The sequence below is a fragment of the Myotis daubentonii genome, chromosome 16 (assembly GCF_963259705.1).
Source record: "Myotis daubentonii chromosome 16, mMyoDau2.1, whole genome shotgun sequence".
Taxonomy (NCBI): domain Eukaryota; kingdom Metazoa; phylum Chordata; class Mammalia; order Chiroptera; family Vespertilionidae; genus Myotis; species Myotis daubentonii.
Window position 1 is genome coordinate 52,812,906 of NC_081855.1, and position 26,928 is coordinate 52,839,833.

Here is a 26,928-nt window from a genome sequence, read left to right on the forward strand (position 1 = left end):
GATGGGAAACTTCCCCAAACTGATTTATAGATTCAATACAATTCCGACCAAAAGCCCAACAGAAATTTTTGTCTATATTAACAAGCTGATCCTAAAATTTGCATATACTAGTTTAAGCAGAGGAATTAGAATAACCAAAACAATTTTTAGAAAGAATAAAGTGAGAGGGCACACGATACCTGATCTCAAGACTTAAGATAAAGCTATTGTAATTCAGAGAGTGTGATGTTGGTGAAGGGACAGACACCTAACCAATGCAGCAGAATAGAGAGTCCAAAGATAGACAAGTATGGTCCATGATTTGTTTTACAAAAGCACAAGGCAAGTGGATGGAGAAAGGTCAGTGTTGCCAACACACGGTGCTACCGTTGTATATCCATAGGAAAAAGAACTGAACCTCACACTCCATCTCCCTCCTTATCCAAAAAGAACTCAAAACAGAGGGTTCTGTGTGGGAACAGCAAGGACAGTCAAGACCCACTTACGAGGTTGTGAGAGGCTTGCGTATATTACAGTGAAACATATAAAATGGAGATGTACAGAATGGGCCATTTGTTTCCCGAGAAGATCTGAATCTCCTTGAGGAAAAGTGTCTCCGAATCGCTTTCATATGTAGGGCAGGAGCTTCCCTACTGTGAAGAATACTGAGATTGACATGTGTAAAATCTTGCGGCGGCCTGGGGAGGATCAGTGCTGTGAAATCCCGGGAGATCCTGCAGTGTTAGGAAAGAGAGCAGAGACCTCTGGCCACCCACATCTCGTGCACCCTCTTCTGCCATCGACTCTGAACACCGCTGCCTCCCCTACCAGCTCATGATGAGTGTGGGGTGATCAAGGAGTCAGGAGTCCTGAGAGTTAGTTCGTTTGGGGGTAACCAACTAGAAGTGGCTGACACATCCCTTTAACATCTCCAGCTCCCAGATGCTACAACCATCAACATCATGTTTCATTGAGACGATTTCTTTCGTTTGAAGCTACTTGGAGCTATTTTCTTTCTCTGGTCCCCGGAGGGAAAACGCACTAGAGACCAGAAAGCAGAACAAGATACAGGAATGCACACAATGGGAAGAGGACACGGGGGGTTGAACAGCGTGCATGCTGACAAAAGCAGCCCGTGTTGAATGGAGCGTATCCCACACTCCTTTTCTCTACGGCAGGATTGCACCAACCCCATCCCAGATGCTAGAGGTGCTGCTGCCAATTACACTGCACAGGCTCAGACCCCAATTCCTCACCTTCCCCCTCGGCCCGCTCCTTCTCCCAGGCTGTCTATCTCAGTCAGGGGCATCAATTTCCTCCCTTCTTAGGCACTTTCCATATGAGGCAAAAGGAACAAAAGAGAAATAAAGAATTGTGATCTTGCCTGTCCAGTGTTGTTCAGTAGTTGATCGTCAACCTATGAACCAGGAGGTCACGGTTTGATTCCTGGTCAGGACACATGCCTGGGTGGCGGGCTTGATCCCCAATCCGGGACGTGTAGGAGGCAGTCGATCAATGATTCTCTCTCATCATTGATGTTTTTATCTCTCTTTCCCTTTCCCTTCCTCTCTGAAATAAATAAAAATAGATTTTTAAAAAAATAAGAATTGTGATCTTAAATATTTGAAACCAAAGTACCACCTGTGTTTCTCTACCTTAAAGAAATTCTGCAAAAAATAAATAAATAAATAAAATAACATCTGGGGGAAAAAAAAAACCAAAACAAAACGATAGGAGAAGAGCCCCGATGGCCCGGCCTTGGCAGCAGCCCCCTAAGTCTCTGGGTAATAGCAGCCTGGCAGGAATATCCTACCAGGGGCTGGTACTGCCTGGGCCACTTGCCTGCTCTGTTTCCCCAAAAGCACATTAAAAAACCCCCACATTTCCTGGTTTAATAGACTTAGGAACGGAAATGAGTGTGTCAGAACTCTTACAGAGATGATAGAACCTGCTGGCCCAGCAAATGTTAAATTTTGCATAAGGAGACAGGAGCCCTAACTCCTCAGTAGACACGTCATGAATATTTCAAAGAGCCCGCAGCTGCTCCAAAGGCTCCCGATGAATTAAATCGGTGGTAGTTTTTTTCATTACTGCCAGGATTAGCCTCCTGTTTTCTCCCCTTCCTTCACTTGTACATCAGAAACAAATCCCTCCAGACTAACCCAGTCACCCGGTCAGCATATTGGTTGAAAAGTGTCCCCCAACATTCATGTCTACCCAGAACCCCAGAATGTGACCTCACTGGAAAACAGATTCTTTGCAGAAGTAATTAGTTAAGAAGCGCACACATTGGATGGATGGCCCTCTAGCCAATGACTGGTGTCTTTATAAGAAAAAGGAGAGAGAGGTTCAGACACAGACACGCAGGTAGAAGGAATCAAAGAAAACCAAGTCCTCTGGCCACCTGGTATTCCTCTGGGTTGATGACCATCCATGGAAAGACAGCTTCCTAAAAAATGGTTTAATGCTGTTATGAACTGTGTTCCCCCCAAACTCTTATGTCCAAGGCCGAATGCCTAGCACCCCAAAATGTAACCGTTTGGAGAGACGATCTTTAAAGAGGTAATTAGGTCAAAATGAGGTCTCTCAGGAGCCCTAGTCCACTAGGACTGGCCAGAAGAGGGATGGGACATAGGCAGGCAGAGGGAAGTCCCGTGAGGACACGGGGAGAAGACAGCCGCCTGCGAGCCAAAGAGGGAGGCCTCAGGAGAAACCGAATCCCGCCAACACCTTGATCTTGGACTTCCAGCCTCCACAGCTGTGAGGAAATAAACGTCTGCTGCATACACCGCCCAGCGTGCGGGGCTTTGTTCGGGGGGCTGTCCCCAACTCAAGGAGGTGCCAGATGGCCTCCAGGCCTAGGCCTCGTGCAAACGCTCCCCAAAACGACTGCCTCCCCCAGACAATCGGGACTCAGAAAAAAAAAAAAAATCCCAGTAATCAAAGGGCAAGGTAAGAGGACACGTGCTATTTGAGTACTATTAGCCAGGCGAAAACATAACCCTCTTCAGAAGCAAAAGAATCCATGACATGTATGTATCCACACCATGAAGTTCCCAGGAGCTGGGACGCACTACCAGTCGCTCAAGCCACCCACGCAGCACACAGCGCCCTGCTCGAGACGGGATTGTGGTACATTTAACACCCATGATGCTAAAGAGCTCCTGGTAATTATCGTTATTGAACACTCTGCTCTTCATCTTTCAGCCAAATATTTTTGTATTAAAATGTGGCACATTTTAACAGCCTCCGTGCTGCTGCCATGTGCTGACAAGCTCGGCTCATTCCCCACCTCTGAATGCAGAAAAGCCCAGGTCACAGGAAGGAGGCGAGGCCAGCACCGGCCCATTTCAGTCCCCAGACAACTCCTCTCATTAGGCCAGGAGAAGATTTTAAAATGCCCCCAAACCAACCAGTTACATGGGGGGAGGAGAGAGAGAGCGAGAGAGCGAGAGAGCGAGAGAGAGAGAGAGAGAGAGAGAGAGAGAGAGAGAGAAGTCTAATTGCTAACCCACATGCCAAAATGCTGAATCTATAAAAATAACTGGAAAATTCATCTGTCATCTTTAGAGATCTTACCGATAAAAAGTCAAAATGACTAACGTCTCAGAGGCTTTCCTAAAGGCACTGTGTTGGAGACCTGGTTATAAAGAAACACACAGCATCTCTCCTAGGCGTTGCATCGGACTCTTGATCAAATTCAAGTTCATTAAACTGTGCTGGATATATCGGTGCCGGAAGGGGCATCTCCTTCCAGGGAGACTTAAAAAGTTAGAAAATACGGAAGAAGAAAACAGTGATGGTCACAGGAGCCCTGGAGCGGGTGCACTAGGTCCTCTGTGGTTTCCTAGGATTGGGCTGTGCCAAGGAACTTAGTGCCAAGGTAACCCAGGGTGGTTGGTCTTCCAGAGAGAACAGGATGCCACGCCCCTTAGCCTGGCTGCCCCCCCACCCCCAGGCCCCACACGTTCATCCAAATGTAAACCTCCAAAGACCACCGACCAGCATGAAAACCCACCTGCTGGGTCCACCGGGCAGCTGGAGACACTGCCCCCCCCACACCCCCCTCAAAGGCAAACACATTAGCAGGCGCAGAACGTGGCCAAAGGTGAGTACCTCCTTGGTCCTCAGGTCAAGTCTTTCCCCAGAGGCACCTCGGGGAGGATGTTCAATGGGGAAAATAGGGAGGAATGATTCCAGGCACAAGATGGAAAGAGGATAGTAAGTATGACACCTGCAGGGGAAATGAGGGTGCCTCGGGGAGGGAGAACGCCATCCAGGGACACCTGGACTTCGCGGTGGTTCTGAATGGGACAAGCCCGACAGGTGCTGCCCTGCGGGCCGGGGCACGTGGGAACCTGAGTGAGAAAAGGCCAATTCTCTCCACCGCGATCAGTTTCATTTCCACAGGAGGATGCCACCCAGCGTGTCGGTAGCATAACCAATAAGGAACTCGAGCTTAGACTCAGACACAAACAAGTGTCAGTAACGGGTTGGTGACGACAGTTTATCCAAATCCATAACCCACTAGGTCAGCACCATTTTCATCTGACCAACCATGGTTTCTCACCTGCCAGGCTGTCTAGGACGAATCATGATTGCCAAGTGAATGCTCCGATTATAAAAGAACTAGAGGCCCCGTGCACAAAATTCATGCATGGGTAGGGTCCCTAGTGGCTGCCGGCTGCCGGCCCAATCCTTCCTTCGTTCCGCACCGCCCCCTGGTGGTCAGCGCACGTCATAGCGAGCAAGCGAACTCCTGGTCGGTCAAACTCCTGAGGGGACACTTTGCATATTAGGCTTTTGTATATATAAGTAGGACATTAAGGAAACATTGGGCCCCGGCGGGGTAGCGCAGTTGGTTAGAGCATCATCCCTATACACCAAGGCCACGGGTTCGACCCCTAGTCAGGGCACATGTAAGAACCAAGCAATGAATGCATAAATAAGTGGAACAACAAATCTCTCTCTCTCTCTCTTTCTCTCTCTCTCTCTCTCTCTCTCTCTCTCTCTCTCTCTCTCTCTCTCCCTTCCTCTCTCAAATCAATAAATAAAACCAATTTAGGGGAACATGGGATTCTAAGCAGAGCTTCTTACAGCTTATGTTCGCCTGACTTCAGGGCCCATTCACCTTCCCCCCCAACAACCTTTGGAACGGTTTGAGGAAAATAAACAGCCACTTCACAACTAAATAATTGCCTAAATTAAATCCACCTCTTTCTCTGCTGGAAAAATAATGCCGACTCCTGTTCTTTCCACATTTCCACAGAATTGCAGACAATCCTCCGTCTGCTGTGCTAATGGATCAATAAACAAAAGCCCTCCCTCTTGAGGAGCTTCTACTGCCTCTCTCAAGACAAACACGCTGAAATAGGACAGTTAATTAGAGAAAGAATGGACTGATTCACCGTTCGCTCCCCTGCTGAGCCAAGGGAGTGCTAGTGAGAAAGACCACGTCCAATTGGGCAGCCGAATGGGGGAGGCGGACAGAATGTAGTTCGAGACCTAGACGAACACGGGCCCATGTGCTGGAAGTCACGGAACTCTGCCTTCACATTTTTTAGAAAATAGCTTTTACTGATTTCTTTTAGAGAGAGAGGAAGGGAGAGGGATAGAGAGAGAGAAGCACTGATGAGAGAGAAACGTCATCCATCAGCTGCCTTCTGCACACCCTGTACCAGGGATCGAGCTCACAACCTGGGCATGTGCCCTGGCTGGGGATCCAACAGGGGACCTCCTGGTTCCTAAGTCAACGCTCAACCACTGAGCAAAACCAACCAGACCACATTTATTTATTTATTTGGGTGGGCGCGGGAGGGGAGAATGCCATAAAATGTCAAGGGGTTCATCCTTTGGTGCCCGTCCATGGACCCCAGGTGTACAGAACCCCTGGCCTCACTTCTAGAATTTACTGCACAATGTCACTGCCCAGAGAGGTACATCTAAAAATGCTCTGTGACACATTCTTTGTAAGAGTCAACGATTGGAAACAACCTAAAGGGCCCTTGAGGGGGGACCCAATTAGGTAAGATCACGGCCAGTAACAAGATCTTAATGGGAGGAATTGATGAGTGTCCCAGAAAACAAAGGCCGCAGTGCGTGGTTAAGTGGAAAACACAAGGTCCGGACCAAGGGGCTGAGCAGGACTGTAACACACAGTACCCTGGAAGGATGTAAAAGAAACTGGAAACGTGTTTGTATCTGAGATGGGAGCCTGGGCCATACGGAATGTGAAGCTGGAAGAAATACTACTTTTTAATTTTTAATCTAGGTTATTACTTTTTTAATTGAAAAAACTGGTTGGAGATAGATGAATAGTCGAAGGGAGAGAGATGGAGAAGGGGACAGAGAGAGAGGTGGGGGGGGGAGAGAGAAGAGAAGAAAGGAGAGAGAGAGGAGAGGAGAGACTGATGGTTTTAGAAGGACTTCTGGTCTAGCTAAGTCCCAGAATAGCCCCAGCCTTGAGAACAGTGGATAATGTGAGACGTTTGGCACAGAGACATAAAGAGGCAAATATCTCGTAAAAGCTGCTCCTGGCTCGGGCGGCTGCCGGGCTGAGAGCAGCTGGGCCTTCTCTCCCACGGCCCACGGCGTGGGGCTCTGCGGGCTTTTCCTCCTGCCGAGCCGATCCTGGGGCATAACGGCAACGCCAATATTATTTCTTAAAGGCTCCTGTTGTTCACTAAACACCCATTAAACCAATCTCCTTGCCCATTTACAGCGAGCTTAAGGGCAAATCCAGATGGCACACATAATGCACATTCGGGCCTGAGCTGCAGGAGGCCGGTCATCAAACAGCCATTATCCAGCTTAGAGGCCTCCACTGCCTGACACCCCCGCGTGTGTCCAGGTGAGAAGAGACCTTTCCAGAGATGGCTGGGCTCGCTCCCTCTTGGCAAACCATCCTCGAACTCCCCCCCCTTCCCCCCCCCAGCCACCCCCTGCTCCAGGGCTGCATTTGATTTTGTATCTAAACAGTTAGCAACAGCAGCTGAGGGTTGCCTGGTAACCTGGGAAGGCGCTTTGTCTAGGTGTCCCTGAGCAGAGGACAGACTGCCTGGCCCTCCCACATGGCCCTGGTGGCCACGCCGATCCCGCAGTCCCAGGAAACACTCCTGCAGAGCCAGCTCCCACTGGCCCTCTATTCCCACGGCGCCCCGGAAAGGGTCCGTGGGAGGGACACCCGTTTACCTATTCTGATGGACAGGCATTCCCCCATGGCCTTCGGATAAAGAAAAACAAAAGGAACAGAACACAATCTATTGGCTGAGGTTTTCATCCTCGAGCAGGCTCGGAACCAGAGCCGGAGCCTCCCAGGGCGCACACAGGATGGCTACCCCGGTACGGCCGCTGAGGAGGGACAGGAAGCCCTCGGGCCCTGCGCTCACACCACTCGCCGTGAAAAACGCACGCTTGCCTGGAGCCCGCTGGCCCGTCTCAGTCACCAGACGGCTCTGGGTGCAGCAGACAGCACCCAAGTCGCTCTGATCGGAGCCTGAAAGCACGTGTGATGGGAGGCAGGGCAGGTTCCTCACGCTGAGCCTCTCTTACTTGAGCGCACGTGAGAGGAATTTTTATTTCCTGGTTATATCCCGCGTGAGAAGTGGTGGGAGGCAGTGAGGACCGGCCCGCGAGAACATGCTCCAGTTCTCCATGAATAATTCATGCAGGATGCAAACGGAACACAGATCCGTGAGGACTGGCTGTGGCATCGCTGTAACTTTTGTGCACGCGGCCTGTCCCCTAGGCTTAGAGGTGGCCCGAGCCTCCACATGATGAAAACGCCACATCGCAATGACTGCACGGAAAGGGGGAAAGACCTTTCTCCCCGAAGTCCCTAGTGTGAAGACGTGCCCGGTCACCCAGCTGCTCCTCCCTAGTCCACTCCGGGGAACCCCGTGCAAGGGGAGGCGCCCATTCCCAGCATCATCTGCACGGTTTCAAGTCCTGAGTCCACGGTCCACGGGAGAGGGACCCCTGGGGCTTACAGGTTAAACGCGGGACTTAAATTCAAAGGGAAAGAAAGGCACCCACCTCTCCTCACGCTAACTGGCCCTTAAATTAGCCAAATGCCCTGAGTATGCGATGACTGCGCACCGTGGGGGTGGAGGTGGGGGTGGGGTGGGTCTCACACCGAGCCTGGAAAGCAATGCCACCTTCCTAGCTCACCTGCGACTCGCGCTCAGTGGGCCGCGGCCAGTCTCCCCCCCACCCCACCCCCAGGAGGAGACTCGGAAGTGGCTGTGTGACTCCCCCCCCCTCAGGGGAAGCACGCCTTCCAACCAGAGGCAGCACTGGCTCCACAACACTGAATCGGTGAGAGAAATGGCCAGTTCCCCCGACGAATCGGAAAGAGGAAAGTCACATACCCGGAAGGATCACTCAGGGTCCGTCCGAGAGGGGGAGACACAGGGACAAATGCCCACACGCTCTAACCCAAACCAGCCCGGTCCCACCCGAGGGGTCCTTGTCCGCTGTCCCAACTGGAAAGACAACCAAAAGGCACGGTGACCTCCCGTGCAGCAAGCAGGTGGTTTGGAGAATAAGTGAGACAGGAAGGCCGGGGCCGATGCCGGTCCGGCCCTGTGCATGGTGGGGTGAGTCATGAGGAGGCGTGGGCCCGAGGCCCTGGCCCTTCCCGCCATCCTCCTGCCCCCAGGCCCCGGTCTGTCCTGCCTGGCTCAGCCCGGGGTCTGCAGCGGGGAGCTTGCCTGGAAGGAGCCCCGCGCCCCCGATCCGGATGGACAGTTCGCTGGCAGGGAGGAGCAGCCGGGGACTCTCGGCATCAGACTTCTTCATCCACGCGGGGTCCAAGTTCAGGGCCAGGGCCGTGTGGGGGTCTTCCGCCGCACCCTGAAACAAGAAGCAGTCGCTGTGACACCGCTCCGAGCTGCATTCCCCACACCCCTCCCGCTCAGAGCCGCCCGGCAGCCCGCCGATCTCCACCGACGGCGCAGGGCCACCGGGCCAGGCCAGGGCCAGACCCAGCTGCCGGCAGGCGGGGTCATTAGGAGGAGGACGAGCTTTCTGGTTGTAGAACTTTTGGGGTGACAGAAGCAGGATGTGAGGGGTCCATGCCGACCCTAGAAAGGGGCAGTACACAGCGAAATCCCAGCCCGCCGGGTAAAGGGCGTGGCTCAGCCCAGGCTCTGTCCAGGAAGCCCATTGGGCAGGCTCGCTTGGATGGCAGCAAGGTCACCACTTTCCAGACGTTCGCCATCCTCACGTTTCTCACCCGCTCAGAGGGGAAAGCGGTCTGAACTACAGCCCTGGCAGGAGGGGAACGGAGGGCACCGCGGGGTGCTGGCCTCTGAGAGGCGAGTCCCGTGGCCGAGAGCAACCACGTCACCCTGATGTTTTGTCTGTCACCAACTAATTCGACTGTTTGTGCATCAACCAGGCAAAGTCCGCATTTCAGTCCCCACATTTACTCAACGAATACTGACCACCACTTCTGTGGATACTTGGCGAACAAAACAAGACCAAGTCCCAGCTCTTAGGTTCCAGTTAAGAGCAAACAGATGGCCCTGGCCGGGTGGCTCAGTTGGTTATGCATCGTCCCTATAGGCCAAGGTTGCAGGTTCGATCCCTGGTCAGGGCACATACAAGAAGTAACCAATGAATGTGTCAAAAAGTGCGACAATAAATCCATCTCTCTCTCTCTCACTCAAATCAATAAATAATGAATAAAAGAAGAGCAAACAGATGAATCCACAGTGAGCTTCTACTCCCACAGCATCGGCCGGAACCCCCCGGCCCTGCTGACAGCTTACAAATGCACAGGATCTCGAGGGGAGCGAGGAAGAGGGGTGACCCCACCAAACACACACCTCCCCTTTCACCCAAACAGAAGGCAAGTGCAATCATCTCGATGAGCTTACAAACAGTAGATATTTATTGAAAACCAGGCAATAATAGCTCCAAACAAACCAAAGTTTCCCTTTAAAAACATGTCTACTATGGGAGAGGAGGCGGTTGCTGATCCAGTCCCTGGGTGCAGCCATTCATGAGCAAACGCTGGAACCGTTTTCTCGGGTAAGTTTCTTTCATGACAGAATCTCACGAAAATGATGCTCGGCCGTGTCTTACACACACACACACACACACACACACACACACACACACACAGGGATCAGAAAGAGAATCGAGTGATTCAGACATTTTATTTCATTCTTTCTTTCCAACGAAATGTTACCAACGAAAACATCAACCCTTCCGTCTACACCTTCTCCTTCGTCCCACACATCGACATCACCCCCATCGTTGATTTGCAACGTCCACTGTAATGCATAGAAGGGTGCCGACACCTCACTTAAATTTGTTTTAAGGGGGTGGGGGGGAGCCTCGTAGCTCTGGGTCCTTCTGTAGAATCCTGGGGGCTGCAGCGTGTCACCTGCTCTGTCCCCGGGAGAAGCACAAAGGAACAGCCTGCCACACCGTGCGACACTCAAGGCTGACGCTACAGATGGACGGAATCCTGGGGACAGAAGGGACGTGAGGAAGGCCGGTCTCCCCCTGCAGGCACCCCTCTCCCCACGGAGTGACAGCTGGCGCCGGGGCCATGTGCCACAGAGCCGCAGCTCTTTGTTTATGGGTTTAATTATTTCTAATCCTACATCTCATGCTGACATCGGAGGGATCGCGGCGGCAATAAAAGACGTGCCTCTCGGGGAGGCGGGGGGTGTCAGCTGACCTTGCTGTGTCTTCCTTCTGTTTAGAAGGTGATGGATGCCTGGCTGGGAGGAGGCTGCGGGAAGGGAACCACTTCCTTACGGCAAGGCGAGGCCAGCGGCACGAATGCGAGCAAGGCTGCTTATGAAAAAGCGGCCTGGAGAGACACTTTTAATTGAGAACAGTGGTTTCCACGGGGCAACTTTGCCCCCACCCCGCCACCACCTGGGGGCATTTGGCAATGGGCATCTTTGTATGTGGGGGAGGGAGAGAGGGTGGGACTGGCACCCTACAGGGCACAAGGCCAGCCCCACAACAAATGACCCGGCCAAGCATCAACAGTGCTGAGGTTGAGAAGGATTTAGGATGCTCAGGTACCCAAAGCCTCCTGGTTACTGGTAACCCTGGCCACCCACAAACCCTCTTTTTACTATAAGGATAAGATGTTTGCCACTTCCTCCAGGAAGCCTGCCTGCCTGCCTGCCTGTGTTTGGAAAATTCTTAGTAAGCATCAGAACCAGGCCAGGGCAAACGTGTGACTAATGCAAGCTTTCCTGACTTTCCCTGCAGCCCTGAGAGCCTGCGTGGCTGCCCCTCAGCCAGGCAATGAGTCACTTTCTGCCCCCACTCCCACCCCCACCCTATGAGTTGAGGTGGGCTCCTAGGGCTTTAGATGGTTCTGGGTGGCTGAGTCACCTTGCAGCTCCCAAATGTCAAAGTGCCAAATGTACAGGCTCCTTCCCATGCTATAGGTCTCCAGGTCCTGCACCACACCCTCCCCCACCCACCTCCACCCTAAAGGAAGGGGCTGCTGGAACTTGAGATCACTGCCCTCTTGTGACAGTTATCATCATCATCATCATCATCGATGGTTGGGTCAAGTCCCTGGGGCTCAGAAAAAACAGAAATTTCCACCCACTCAGGAAAGGCCGTGCAGAGGGGCAGGAGCTGGAGGATAAACAGCACCTTCCAGAAGGAAAGAGAGGGAGTGGAGAGAGGGAAAGATGGAGGAAATGAAATGAGGGGGGTGGGGGGTGGAAAAGGCGCCCAGGAATATGCCTCTGGGAAACCACAGAGGCTTCCGGAAACGACAGGCACACCTCCGTCCGGAAACCAAGTCCGGCGCTTTCACGCAGATTTGCTGTCCCAGGTACGAGGGAGACGGCGGCTGGTCACTGAGGTTTCCACAGTCATGAAAGGAGAAGCCTGGGGCATAACCGACAGGACGCGGTCACGTCCAGGTCTACTGTGCCCAAGGCCAGCCCCTCACAAAGCACAACTGGGTAAGTGCCATTAGGTGCCAAAGCCCTGGCGGACCCTACCCCCAAAAGTCACACCCGGCCCCAAATGTCACGGCGAGCAGCTGACGCCTTCGCTCCGAGTTCCAGCAGCCACCCTCTATGTGTCCACCTGTCCCTGCCACTGCCCACGCTGGGATGTGTCACTGCGCTCAGGGGAAGCACGGCCGGCCACCCTCTGGTGGACTGTGGCACGCCTGGCTCTCACCGGCCCCACGCACACCTCCTGTCATGTCATGCGGGCTGGAACTGTACCATGGCGCCGAGCCTCCCTGGCCCGTGGCAGGTGATCTATTTAATTGAGGCCTGTCAGCGGGTCAGAACTCCCTGATGACAGGCCGAGGGAAAGGGCAGAGAGTTAATTGTGTTCCCTGCCAGCCATGGCTAAAGCCAGGCCCGAGTTACACCCCAGCGGAGGAGGGAAGAAGGATCTAAAGACAAGCCACCACCCGCCCTTAGGGACGCTGAGGCTGCGGGAGGGCCTGGCGCTCTGTGGGCTCTGCCTCCCTCCTCCATCCCCCACCAGCCTCCCGCGTCCCTCACCATCCCCACTTAACCCAGACACATGAGGTGACATTAAATAATTGATGCTGTTTTTATTACTGAGAAATGGCAATAATAATGACATCCGTAACACGATCTTAAAGTATTCCACATAATGGAAAAAAACCTAAATGTCCCCCCTTATCACCAGCCCGAATATGGATGAAGCTGACATAAGATGTGACCTTCTCTCCCGGGGAGCCGGGCAGCGGCCTGCTGCCCAGGGCCAGGCTGGCTCAGGGTGGCAGAGACCGGCCTCAGAGCAAACAGGAACACAGGGTGGCAGAGACTCTGAGGCAGCGGGTACAACCCTGCCTCGGGCTCCATCAGCAGGTCATTGCCGTCTTCCTGGTCTCGGTTTGCCTACATGTTCAGGGTCATGGATCACAGCAAAGAAGCCCAAAGACAAGGAGGATGTCCGTTCAAAGTAAGAGGTCCCTACTGGTTTCTGGGGCACTCAGATTGCACCTCTAACTCCGTGGGAGGCCCTGTCCCTCCAACAAAATGACACCCAGTCTGTGGCCAGCAGGCATGTTCTCAAGCTTCTCATTTTCTATACTCGATGCTTCTGAAATCCTGGCTGAAGGAGTCCGAGTCCCTCCTCCAAGCAGCCTTCCTAGATAAACCCAGCCTTGTCTGGACTACATATGCCTCCTCTCTGTGCTGCCCTGACATCCCACACGCACTGCTCTCGTAACATTTGCAAAACTGCACAGTAAACTTTCCGTTTCCTTGGCTCATGACATGCTTAAAGCAGGAGCTGTGTCTTCCAGCTCTACTGTCAGGCCCTGCACAGTGTCAGTGTTCAATAACCAAACTGACTGACTGGCATGAACAATATCACAACATCTCCAAAACGAAGTACAACAAGCATGTCAAACTCGTGGCCCACGGGCCGCATGTGACCCACAATGAATATTTTTGTGGCCCAGTTAATGTAACAGTATATAAGAAACATTTTAATAACTTAATTTTTACAATATCCTCTTATACATAATTATTAATAACGAACTAAAATGTTAGCTAATGACTGATTACTATAATCGTGTTGCATTCATTTCCCATACACACCTAACGCGCAGGCGCACCATTTCTCACCACTAATACGAGCAGCGAATATTTTAGCAGCCGACTGCCATGTCGTTAGTCTTGTACTGACTTGTTTGGTGTGCGCAACAGGAAATATTTCACTTTCGGAGAACAAGAAAAATAGGTTTATTTGCATTATGCTTATTAATTTGTGCAGTTATTCAGTGTCTGGTAAGTTAATGTTCAAGAAAAAATATTAATTTTTACTGAAATGTTCTATTATTTTATGTTAACGATGACTCATTTATTTCAGCCCTTTGTATTCAGCATGTTTCTATCGAATAAACCTACGTTTCTATGAAAATTGAAGCTTTTGATTTTTTGTTTAGTTGGCCTGTGTTAGCCTTTGAGTTTGACATGCTTGCTGTACAAGATAAAAAACAAAGACCCAGGTAAGCATACACCATGGTTAGGCCTTGAGAAAGAAGGAAAGAGAGATTAGTGCAGAGCGGGAGAGAAAAGGCTTTAAAAGTATGAAAGACTCCTGGCTGGTGTGGCTCAGTGCTTGAGCATTGACCTATGAACCAGGCCAGGGTTCGATTCCCAGTCAGGGCATGTCTCAGTTGAGGGCTCAATCCCCAGTGGGGGGCGTGGCAGCCAATCAATGATTCCCTCATCATTGATGTTTCTATCTCTCTCTCCCTCTCCCTCTTTGAAATCAATAAAAATGCTGACATCATGACTTTCTACCCACCCCCAGCTCCTGTCCCCTTGATGACTGTGGAAGAGCCTCTCGATCCGTCCTGAGCCCACATGAGGATGGGCAGCCACCTACCCAGTGACTCTCAACCCAAAGGTTCTAACTCTACTTCCTTCCTGGCAGAAACAGGGTGGGGAGCCCAGCTCACTCCCCTTAAGGTGAGTCCTTTCCACCTGAAGCCCGTGACCCCCCCCCCCCCCAAGGCCACATCTTCCAGCTTCCTCCCCGGCTCCTCCACGACCCTGGCCTGAAGCTTCCCACGGAGGAAATTCATCACGGACGTCTAGCTCTGTTTAAGCGAGGTGAGGATGCTGTTACTCAAACTGTCTTTTTAGGGACAAAGCCTTCTCCTGTCGCTGATGCCTATTACTATTCATAATCAGGCCGACTTAAGCCTATGAAACAGAACTGAAACCCCCCCCATAGCTCTGCAAAGACTCAGCCCTGAGAGTCTGCAAAGACAGCCCTCCATCAGGTGCTCCAGGTAAGCGCCTCACGCTGGAATCCAAAGAGCCAGGTCTCCCAGCAGCCTGGCTGGCAGAGAGGGGGCCTGGAGGAGTTTCCCAAACCACCGTGCCTTTTCTTGTAATTTGAAATATAATGTCTCCTTAAAACAATACAAATCTAAAGGAATGCAAGTACCTAAGTAGAATGAGGCATTCTCTTCCTAATCCTCGATGATTATCCACCAGGTTTAAGCTACCCCTGGACCTAGTCTTAGAATTCAGTAAAATGCACCCATATAACCCACCCTGAGCCTTTCTGCCTTTTCAACAGTTTGAGAACCCCCAGCTGGTCTTTTTCAGGCAACTTTTTCTGACCTATGGTATCCTTTGGAGAATACCAGGTGTCTCCCCGTCCCCGTCCCCGTCCCTGTCCCCCACCCCGAAACCTGCTCAAAGTCAAGTTTCTCCTCCCAGGAACAAATGCATGTCTATCAGATACTTGTTGCTAGGTAACAAAACACCCCAAAACTCAGTGGCCTCCAACAGCAGCCAGTGATTACTGCTCCTAAGTCTCCACTCGTGTGGACGCTGCTGGGGACCTGCAGAGGCCCCGTGAATACTGCCAGGCCTCGCTTGTGCATCTGTGGTCAGCGCGTGGCTCGCCCGGGGCTGGATGGTCTAGGATGGCACGTGCTCTGGCAGCCGGCGGGCTGTGGGCCAGCGCTGGCTGACTTGTGGCTGGGAAACTGGGATTCCTCTCCATGGGGCCCGTCATCCTCCAGCAGGTGAGGCTGGACTCATTCGTGGGGTAAACCCAGGCTTTCAGGGCCAGCGAGAGAAGGCAACATCAAAGTGCTGTTCAAATCTCTGCTTGCATCACACTCTCTACCACCCCACTGACCTCCGTGGTCCATGGCCAACGAGAGTGATGGGGCGGATACATCAGTCAACTGTGCCTCTTGCTGGGAGGACCTGATGTCACCAGAGTGTGAATGACAGCCGGGGAGGGATCTGGGGCCATTCCTGCAATGATCTGCAGCACATTCGCACATCATGCATGGTGGCGCGTGAAGTATCAGGGAGCCCCCCAACGCCGTGTGGTCCTCCATGGATTAGCCTGCGAATGGCTGCTCTGGATTAAACCCACAAACGCAACCTCCTCCGCCTGAAGCAGCGCTTCTCCAATGGGGACTCAGGGACCCATTCGCAGCGGTCTGAAAGTTTTATATAAAAAATTTTAATTTTGTATTTCTAGGTAAATGAGCATCTAAAGGAGAAAAACAATACCAGCTCAGCCGGGTATGGCTTAGTGTCTGAATGTCGACCTATGAACCAGGAGGTCACGGGTTCCATTTCCGATCAGGACACATGCCAGGGTTGCGGGCTCTAACTCCAGTAGGGGGTGCTCAAGAGGCAGCCGATCAATCATTCGCGCTCTCATTGTTGATGTTTCTATCTCTCTCTCCCTTCCTTTCTGAAATCAATAAATATCCTATATAATAAAAAGGTAGTATGCAAATTGTCCCCTCAACAGGGAGTTTGTCCGGGAGTTTGACCAGGGGGCAGGGCTGGCTGGGGGAAGGGAGGGAGGCCCTGGCCAGCAGCTGGCAGCCACTAGGGACCCTACCAGTGCATGAAATTCGTGCACTGGGCCTCTAGTGTATATATATGAAAGACAAGACCAGCAATCTGACTCACTGCAGTGAGTCCTTTCTAACCAAAGCCCACTCACTGCTCAATTTTAGTGCCTTCGTTTGCAGCTGTGTTTCCGGCTGAGTTGGTACCAAGCAGTCCTGCCTTAATTGCTGAGGGTTAATTGCTGAAGGCAGGCTCAATGGATGGCTGATCTGTTTGTTCTGAGCCACACTCTGGCCAACTTCCTTCATGGAGCCGGTATAGATGCCGGAGGTTTCCAAGTGCTTCTGGAACAGCTGTGGGGAGAGCCGACTCCATCCGGCGGCTTTTGGGGGATGGACGGACCTACTGGAACCAAAAGGAGCCAGTCACGGCCGTCGGTACCACTGGTGCTTGTAATTGGTGGCTTATTTTTAGCAAAAGTTCAACTGCCAGAGCACACAAAAGCATTGCCGGTTTCGATTTTATGGATTTAGGTGCTTTGATGTGAACTTGTACCTAACTTTGTGCGTGTGCATATTTATGCTTATAAACTTGTAGATAACGGTCAACGCCCCATCAACTCCTCAGCCTCCCGCCCCTGCTCACAGCCTGCTCACAGCATCCATCCCCACGGGTCTGGACCACGGGGGCCTGAAAACAGTCCTTGTGCCTCCCGATGAACTCCGCCTGCAAGGCCCAATGAACTCCTGCACAGAAGTGCTGACCGGGGTGTAGAGCCCATCAGAGCTGCTAGGAAAGGAGGGCAGGGAGGGGAGAGGAGACCCTTCAGAGGAGGGTGGAAACCCCTGAGCATGTCCTCACAAGGAAAGAGTGTGCAAGTGGCACGCAACCCACTTCAGAAGGGACGCGTGGCTCTGAAGAACACACTTGATTTTTTCATAGCGGGGCTTCATCCAAGGCGTCACTCCGCCTGAGGCAGCATCAATTATTCAGCTTCTTGGGGCTTGATGAGGGGCTGGCGCGGAGGAGGAGGAGGCTGCTGGCTTCTAAGGAATGTTTTTCTGTTTCCCGCTGTGGGTACGTGGGGACTGACATCTCCCCTTTTCTCTCTTCTCCAAGCCTGAGTTCCAAAGCAAACCAGCACGCCGAGGCGCACGGCCGGCCTGTGTGAGGTTTCTGCTGCTGCAGAACAAACTGCCACAAATCCGGCGGCAGAAAGCAACACCCGATTCCTCTCCCTCCGCGTCCACGGTTCAGGAGTCCAGCAACAGGTTAACGAGTCCGGGTCCTTGGCTCGGGGCCTCGCCGGGCTGTGGCCTCAGCTGAGGCTCAGGGCCCTCTGCCACGTGCACGGGTGTGGGCAGAAGTCAGTTTCTTGCAGACGAAGGGCTGAGGGCCCCCTCTTCTTGCTGGCTGCCGGCCGGGGACTGCTCAGCTCTGGGAGGCCACCCTCGGGCCCTTGCCATGCGGCCCCACCAGAGGCAACTCACAGCGTGGCTGTGGGCTTTGTCTAGGCCAGCAGGAGGCGACTCCTGGACAGGGCACGGCCATGTGTGATGGACAAGTGCAGGGTTGTACCCATTCTTAGTAGCATGAACGCTCCCTTAAAGTCCCAACCTCACAGGACAAAGCCTGTAGCTTCTGACTCACAGTAAACTTCAGGGGAGATTGGGGAGGGGGGCTCCAGGGGTCAGCCAGGCAGAGGCTCCGGGTCAGCCACCCAGCGAAGAGATCTGTGATGGCCACAGGCCCCACTGATCCATCAGGCACAGGACACACAGTGCCTGCTGGCCCAATGTTGGGGTCCCCGAAAATGCCTTAATTTCTTTTACAATCAGAAGGGAAGAAATGAATAATAATGAATACATAATAATGAATCCAGCCTGGGTGGCAGTCATCTTTATACCAACCGAGCTGTAAGATATAATTTTTCACTTTTTGGGGTAGAGGAAGGGGACCACAAAGACAAAAGCTCAGACAGCCCACCAAAGTCCAAAGGTGGGCAGGGCAGGGTGTCCTCTCAGAGGTGCACAGAGGTGTCCTTGCCCAGTGCGGCGGCAATGCCAGAGGGCACCTGAGCCCGTCTCGGAGAGAGGAGCCAGCCAAGCCCGAGGCTGTTCGATGCTGGCTGGGGACGAAGTGAACCGAGAGAGCCGAGTGACACATCAGGACAGTCCCCAGGCCACCACAGGACAGGGCTGAGGTGCTAATCAGTCTGATGGGAACACAAGAGCCGACGTGACAAACACAGGGCTCCTGGGGCCACGCTGGGTCCCAGGAGGAGCCACGTAAGTAGCAGTAAGTCCATGGTCAGGGTGGACGGCCTCCGGGGCGGGGGGGGGGGGGGGGGGGCAGATAAATGAAGCAATTAAATCCTCCTCAAAGTCCAGAAAATGGGCATCAAACTATCATCAACAATGTCAATAGGAATATCGCATTAAAAAAAGAGAGAAAGGAGAAAGGGAAGCATGTCGCTTGGCGTTCGGAGGTAAGTACTAGTGTGACAATACCTGGGCACGAGGATGAAAGGGGGTAGAGACATGCTAACAAGAGTTGCGGGGGATAAGGGTGGAAAGACGCCGAGATGGGTAAAAGCATAGGGAAGGGGAAGAGGCCTAACGGGTGGGTGGGAAACCAAAATGAACGACAACAGAAAGATCAGAGAGACACGGGGGTCACGCCACCCCAAGACCTTCGAAGCCTGGACGGAGAGGAAGGTCTGTGAATAACACCCTTCAACTACCGTTCATACAACAGGAGATTTACACTGATAATCCCTGAGGCCTGTTCTACACCGACCTTCTCTAAATCTACAAATTTCTGGTTCCAACCAAAGGGCAGATGCGTCCACAGGTACCTGGGAGAGGGAAACTACTTTAGGAGAGAAAAATCACAGGCACCCTTCCCAACCTGGAAAGACAAATGACCACAGACAGCGCCAACAGCCGGAGGAAAGAGCCCTTTTGCAAAGAACACAGACCCGTCAGGACGAAGGCTCTGATTGCTTTTCTCCGTCGCGTAGCCGCGGGTGGATCGATATATCCCCACTGTCCGCCTCCGGAGTGGAAGCAGGAGGCCAGCAAATCAGCCTCAAATTAACCAGAGCCCAGAGGGCCGCCGGAGAGAAAGTCATTGCCCGGATACGCGAGCTCCGCGAGCAAGGCCAACACCAGGCTACTGCGTCCCCGGCCCGCGGACCACGCATCTAGGGAGAGGGCCCTCCTGCTGAAGTGGAACCGCCTGCCAGAGGCTGGGGACGCCCCGGGAGAGAGGCTGGGGGTGCCCCCACCAGCTCGCTGCTCTGGAAGCTGAGCTTCCCAGGATTCCCAGGGCACTTACCTTTTGCTCAAATAATTTTTAAAGGTCTCCATTCGGCCTTACGCTTCCAACAATTAAAAGGCCAGCTTTTAAAAATACGCAGGAGCGCTGGTCAGTGTAGCGCAGCTGGTTGGGCACTGCCCCATGTACTGAAAGGTTGCCAGTTCCATTCCCGGTCAGGCCCGATCCCGGGTGAGGGGCGTGCAAGGTGTAGCCAATCAATGTTTCACTCTCACATGATGTGTCTCTCTCTCTCTCTCTCTCTCTCTCCTCTCTCTCTCTCTCTCTCTCAATTAAAAATGCCTTTTAAGCCCTAGCCAGTTTGGCTCAATGGATAGAGTGTTGGCCTGCGGACTGAAAGGTCCTGGGTTCGATTCCGGTCCAGGGCACATGCCTGGGTTGTGGGCTCGATCCCCAGTAGGGGGTGTGCAGGAGGCAGCTAATCAGTGATTCTCTCTCATCATTGATGCTTCTCTCTCTCTCTTCCTCTCTGAAATTTATAAAACTATATTTTAAAACATATACGAAGGAAAACCCATCACGAAGTAAACCAGAGTCATTTCTGGGGTCACTGGAAAGAAATCAGCAGAGGATATTCTCTCCCCCCACTCCCCACCCCCTCCTCCCCCAACAAAAAGGAATGAGCTTGTCCCTCTGAACCAGGCACCACGTGCCTAGCTTGCACCTTTCTGCTCCCTGCGGCTGGGACGGCCTCCCCTTCACACCTGCAATGCTATTTGTTTGGGCTGGGAGACAGCTGATGACAGACAGGCGACAAGCCCTCCGTCAGAAGCTCCAGCATCCACCGGGAACCGGCCACACAGATAACACAGGGTTCCCCTTCCTGCCTGAAACAAAGTGAATCCTGCTGAATTGCCGCAGACACGGGGCCAAGAAGCCGCTAACTGCAACAGCCCCATCAGCTTGATGTCTACATGACAGATCAAGCTTCTGACAGCTGGCTCGGGGCAAACCCACGGATGGGAATTAAGTCGGCTGCCGTACACCAGGACGTGCCCCTGAAGGCTCTCGGTGGTTTTGACTATTAAAAAGGAGGCTGGAGGATTAGTTCAGAGAACAGCAACCGGGGGAGGGGGCGCTGAAGCAAAGGATCCCTGAGTCCAGGGGTCACGCTGGGCATCTAACCTCCCCAGGAGGTGAGAGGGCGTGCCCCCCACCCCACCTCCCACCCCCAGCAGAAGCAAAGCAGAGAACCAATGGAAATGCATTTCTCCTGGGCAGACTCATCAAGCTCGCTTCAGCAGCCTGTGTCCTCAGGGCCCAGCTCAGCAGGCCCTCCTCCCTGCGCTCCCCCTTCCCTGCGCCCTGGCCGGGTGTTTGGGACTCGGTGTCCCAGGCTGACCATCACTTCCCCGGTGCTGCCGGCTGACATAACTCCAGCCTGATTACCCTGCCTGTGAATCACCCAGCTCTCCCAGTTATTCTTGCATCCGTGCCTTTTGATCAATGCCTGCTTACCGAAGAGGGAGGGAGGGGAAGGGAGAAAGTACAACACAGGGCCATCGGATTGAGGAATGGTTGAGAACTTGAGTTAAAATGAGATTTGTTTTTTGGAATTTTTTTATTATTATTGCTTTCAGAGAGAGAGGAAGGGAGAGGGAGAGGGAGACAGAAACATCAATGACAGAGAATCATTGACTGGCTGCCTCCTGCACGCCCCCTACTGGGGCTTGAGCCTGCAACCCAGGCATGTGCCCTGACTGGGAACTGAACCGTGACCTCCTGCTTCATGGGTCGATGCTCAACCACTGAGCCACGCCAGCCGGGCTGAAACGAGATTTTTGGTAGCGAGTTACCGCTAGACCAGGGGTGGGCAAACTTTTTGACTCGAGGGCCACAATGGGTTCTTAAACTGGACCGGAGGGCCGGAACAAAAGCATGGATGGAGTGTTTGTGTGAACTAATATAAATTCAAAGTAAACATCATTACATAAAAGGGTACGGTCTTTTTTTTCAATAGTTTTATTCATTTCAAACGGGCTGGATCCGGCCCGCGGGCCGTAGTTTGCCCACGGCTGCTCTAGAATCTGCTTGCTTACAGAAATCATGAAGAGTTGTATTCCCCATCCCTCACCCAAAAGACACACACACACAGACACACACACACCGACACACACACACACACACTCTCGTTCTCATTTTCTCTCTGAAAATCACTTGATTTCTCAGGTGGCAAGAAAGCAGCCCTGGGTGGGTTATTCAGCTCTACCCCCCACAGGAAGTGGCACAGCGCGCCCCCGGTTTTCATGAAAACCTCACTCGGTCCTTTATCTCCAAACCCCTCCGGAGTGAGAACGTGTTTTCTCCTATTTCCCAACCAGATGGAGAGCAGACATAAAACCACGAGAGTGAGACCCCGTCCGTCCTTATGATGAGCAGCTCAGCAAGCACATTTGCCAGAGAGGAGATTCGAAGCGGTTCTGAGCGGCTCCCGTCGGGGCTGGTGCCGGGGCCAGGCCGCTCGGGTGTGAGGGCCGCACCTGCGGGTGAAACGCTTCCTTCCCCGGACAATGACCCCCAGGAGACTGCTGGCCGGAGCCCACGGCTCCCTGAATGCCTCCACCCAGTATAACTGGGTACCCAACACCTAGCCTGGTTTGCAGTTTCTGTAATTAAAGAAGAGAAGCTCCGGGCAATGGAGAGCCTGCAGACCTCAACTGAGCCATCTGGGAGGCAGGATGACATCCACAAAGCCTCTGGGGTTTGCACAAAGGAGCCGACATTCCGACTCGGGACAAAGCATGCCTGCAGCCTGCTGGGACGGAGCTGCTCCCTAGGACGAGAATAAAGACGTTTCTGTAACGAGTTCAGCAGGACCCCGGGCGTGGAATAAGCCCTCCCTGAGTATCAGCTGTGATTTTCACCACGACGATCATTAGATGGAAAACTAGGACCGGGCCTGTCTCAGCCGTGAAAGCAACAGGGAAGGGGAAAGAAAATGGGACTCGGTGTCGCTGTAACAAAAACTCAGGTCTGAGCGAGGGGGTGGGAGCACGTCACACAGTAGGAAACAGGCATTTCTGATGGGAGGCAAAGGGCAGCACAGGAAAGAGAGTAGATAATATCGTGATAACTGTGAATGGTGCCGGGTGGGCAATGGGAACACCCGGGGAAACCACTCCGTAAAGCAAATGACTGCCTAGCCACTGTGCGCTACGCCTGACACTAATACAAAATAGCATTTCATGTACACGGTCATTGAAAAAAGAAATTAAAAAACATTTTAAAATATATTTTTATTGATTTGAGAGAGAGAGGAAGGAAGAGTGGGAGAGTGGGAGAAAGAGGGAGAGAGGGGGAGAGGGAGAAGGAGAGAGAGACAGACAGACAGACAGACACAGAGGAACATCGGTCAGCTGCCTCCTGCACAACCCCCACTGGGGATCAAGCCTGAGACCCAGGCATGTGTCCCGAGCGGGGATCGAACCTGTGACCTCAGTGCACAGGACGATGCTCAACCAACTGAGCCCCAGCAGCCAGAGCTAAGTATTTTTTTTAGTGACATTTTGTGCTCTCGGGGCCTTCACGTTTGCCCTCCTTTGCCCTCCACCATCATGGCCATGGTGGCCTGTCACTTTAGGGAAGTGGAGGGTGGGGATCAGTGAGAGGCCGGAGGAAGGGTTCACAGCACGGCCAGGTTTGGTCTTCTCAATACAGATCGCTCCCTCTCACCGTTCCACTTGACAGACTCACTCTGCGGGCTCCCCATCCAATCACTGGCCTAATATTTACCCAGTGGACGCTGGATCTGTGTGCGTTGTCACACAAACCCAGTGAGTATGGAGACGGAAAAGAGGCTGCCTGCCTATGAGCCACGAGGACAAACACAGCCAGCTCTTTAAAGAGCCATTGAGCGGATCAATACCCTCTCCCATGCCCACTCAGGGGCATGGACCAACCGAGACTTAACAATTATTTTCTGGCGTTACATCCCTCGGGAAAGCTTAGAAAAGGTCGCTGTTTCTTGGTTTGTTTCCCCGTATTTGCCAAACACAGATTATTTCCTGGGGGCCATGAGGCTCCATCCCAGACTGTACCACCCAGACAGTCCTAAGAGCTGACTGCAGAAATGGGACGCTGTCGTCCCCAGAAAAATCACTTCGGCCCGGCCAGCGTGGCTCAGTGGTTGAGCGTCGACCTATGAACCAGGAGGTCCCGGTTTGATTCCCAGTCAGGGCACATCAGGGTTGTCGGGTCAATCCCCAGAGTGGAGCATATAGGAGGCAGCCAATTATTGATTCTCTCTCATCACTGATGTTTCTCTCTCTCTCTCCCTCTCCCTGCTTCTCTGAAACAATAAAAATATATTAAAAAGAAAGAAAATCACTTCACTCATCAGCTTTAGTTGCCTCGCCTCCCGCCCCCCATCCTCTCTGCAAAGTCAGGTTTTGGAGAGACCTACTGCTGGACATTCACTTTCTCGGTCTAGACCTCAAAAATGAACACCAAACTCTGTGGGAGGGCGGGCAGGAAGCGAGGGGGTGCTGCGGGCTGTCAGACACCCCGACCGGCTCCTTCACCCTGACTCATCCCTCGGCAGAAACCACACGGGCTTCCGGCTGAGCCCTCGTGCCCACCATGGGCACCTACAAGCAGGGGGTCTGGGAGGGGGCAGAGCTGCTGGGGGCATCAGTGGGAGATGGAGCAGCAGGCGCCGAGGCCGAGGCGGGAGCTGGGCCATGTGGACGGCAGAGCTGGGGAAGGTGTCTGGGGAAGAATGCGAGCCATCCATGGCGCAGGTGACGTATGCAGGAGCCAGGCTGTGGGGTGACGTCTGTCCTTAACACTAAGTACAAAGGAGAGTTGTCAGAAGGCTCTGAGCAGGGGCGGCCTGCTGTGATGTATGCATATTAAAGAGCCTCTGGTTGCTGTGCAGAGACCGGCTGGATGGGGTGTCTGGGCAGCAGGAGGAGCTGGGGGGAGGCTCCTGCGGAGGGAATTTCAGGAAAGAGCGATGGAGGGCTGGGATGTCAGCTGAGGAAAAGGAAAGGGGGGAATGGGTTCCGCAGACCTGCAGAGGAAAGGGACAGTCACCTCGTTCAAGAGAACGAGATGAAATGACAGACCGTCTTTATTCTCATCAGCACTCACCGTATGCAGACGCTGGGCACGGCGCTGCCCTTGGCCCGGAATACAGACAGGTGGGAGCCCTGGTTCTTGCCTTCAGACAGGTGACCATCAGGCCAGAACCATCAAAATGAAACTTAAAAAAAGCAGCGCTCACGTGGGACCCAATCGATGCCACTGAACTCAGGCCATAGGAGAGTCTGAGAGGGAGGAGTGTGAGCTCCAAGGGCACTCCTGGTTCATAGGTCGACGCTCAACCACTGAGCCACGCTGGCCGGGCCGAAGTGATTTTTCTGGGGACGACAGCGTCCCATTTCTGGAGTCAGCTCTTAGGACTGTCTGGGTGGTACAGTCTGGGATGGAGCCTCATAGCCCTAGGAAATAATCTGTGTTTGGCAACTTCATCCATCCTCACTGGCTATAGAGAAGCAGCAAGGACAGGAGAACATTCTAGGAAAGGGGACTGGGAAGGTGGGAAACACTGTAGATCCTTCCGGAACCATCAGCCTCCTCCCTACTCCGTTGACTGCACAGAGGCCATTCTACAGGGTTCAACTCCAACAGCAGAGTGAACAAATCGTACCCAAAGCAGGTGGCATGCCAGGAGACTAGACCTCAGACCCATTAAGGGGCAGAGGCTTAGCCCAGTGCTGCTGCCCAGGCAGCCGCTCACGCCCGTGACCTGGCCCCCGGCACCTGGACCCACGGGTCCGCACACCAGCTCGCCAGCTGGGGCAGCAGCGCTTCCTGTCCCCAGCCGGCCTGCTCAGTGGGCCGCAGGCCGTGGCATCCTACTGCATCCGTAACCCTCCAGCCCTCTGGGGCTAGACTGCAGGCATCGCGGCTTCATGTGGAAGAGCGAAGGTCCCAAGGTCCTGGGAGCGGACTGCCCTTTGCAAGCCAGTTATTCTTAGGTTCTTAGTTATTCCCTGTTGTCTTCCATTGGTAGTTAACAAAGTCTTTAAAAATGTCAGCCTACGATCTCCAGTGGGGCGTGCACAGAAGGCAGCCGATCAATGTTTCTCTCTCATCATTGATGTTTCTCTCTCTCTCTCTCCGTTCCTCTCTCTGAAATCAATGTATAGATATATGTACGTGTGTTTTTTAATGTCATTCTATCTCAGTAAAGAAGAGTCAGGGACCTGGGTCCACGCTTTAGCATTAAAGGGAGAGTGGAATTAATCCAGAGTGAAGACTGGGGAAAGAGGAGGATTTCGTTAGGGGCTTGGAATGGCGCTTCCCTCCTATCGGAAACTTCAAGGCTCAAGAGTTTTGCTAAAATAAGAAACCAGTCGTTTTTGCTAAACGAATCTCACTTAAGAGGATAATAACGGCTAATATTAACTGAACGTCAGGCACTGAGATTATTGCTTTCAGTGAATATTTTTATTTAATCCTCTCAAACGATCCTGTTCAGCAAGTGGTATTTTTATCCTCTTACCGATGAGAACACTAAGACGTGGAGATGTGATCTCACGCCGAGGACACACATGAATCTTGGAGGAACCAGGAAATAAAAGCCAGCCATCTGACTCCAGACCTCCGCCCTTCTAACCAGCACCCACGCCACCGCCACCACCCGAAATGCCATAACAATCATGACTCTGGTGCCAACTTTGTTTTTTTCGTGTTTTTTTCCTCTTATTGATTTTTAGAGAGGAGGGGAGAGGGACAGAGAGATAGAAACATCAATGAGAGTGAAACATAACTGATCGGCTGCCTCCTGAACGCCCCCTACTGGGGATCGAACCAGTGACCTCTTGGTTCCTGGGTCAATGCTCAACCGCTGAACCATAGCAGCCAGGGTCCAACATTCATTTTGAAGTAACAGGAAGAGGGTGGGGGAGTGAGGTGCATCGAGAAGACCTGGTCACCAACTTTGTCAGGGGCCCTCCAAGAAGGGCCTCCCCCAGGAGTCCCCACAGATCCCAGCAGAGCCACACTAGGAGACATTTTGGATTGTGAATGAGCTTGTGACCTGGTCAACCCCTGACGTACAAAGCACAGCTCTTTCTTCCTGCCTGCATGTCAGAAATGTCCAGGCTCGGGCTCCTGGGGGCTGCCTCCCTGAGGCCTTGAGAGCCACCATCTCAGGGGCCCACCATCACTAAATGAACCAGGACTCACAGAACCCCCTTCTGTCTCCACTGGGCATCCCATCCCAGTGGCAGTCTGGCGGGTCTCTGCCAAGAGTCCACGAATTTTAAAAGAAAACAAC

At 52.9% G+C, this 26,928-nt stretch overlaps 1 protein-coding gene across 5 annotated transcripts in view; it reads right to left on the bottom strand.

The window, feature by feature from the left end:
- Positions 1-8,346: 8,346 nt before the first annotated feature.
- SLC39A11 (solute carrier family 39 member 11) overlaps positions 8,347-26,928 on the bottom strand; it is a 62,528-nt gene continuing 43,946 nt past the window's right edge. For all 5 annotated transcript variants that reach the window (XM_059671048.1, XM_059671050.1, XM_059671049.1 and 2 more), the window contains one exon: positions 8,347-8,832. In XM_059671048.1, coding sequence (XP_059527031.1) covers positions 8,362-8,832 — 471 coding nt within the window. In that variant the 3' untranslated portion in view covers positions 8,347-8,361. The remainder of the gene's footprint in view (positions 8,833-26,928) is intronic.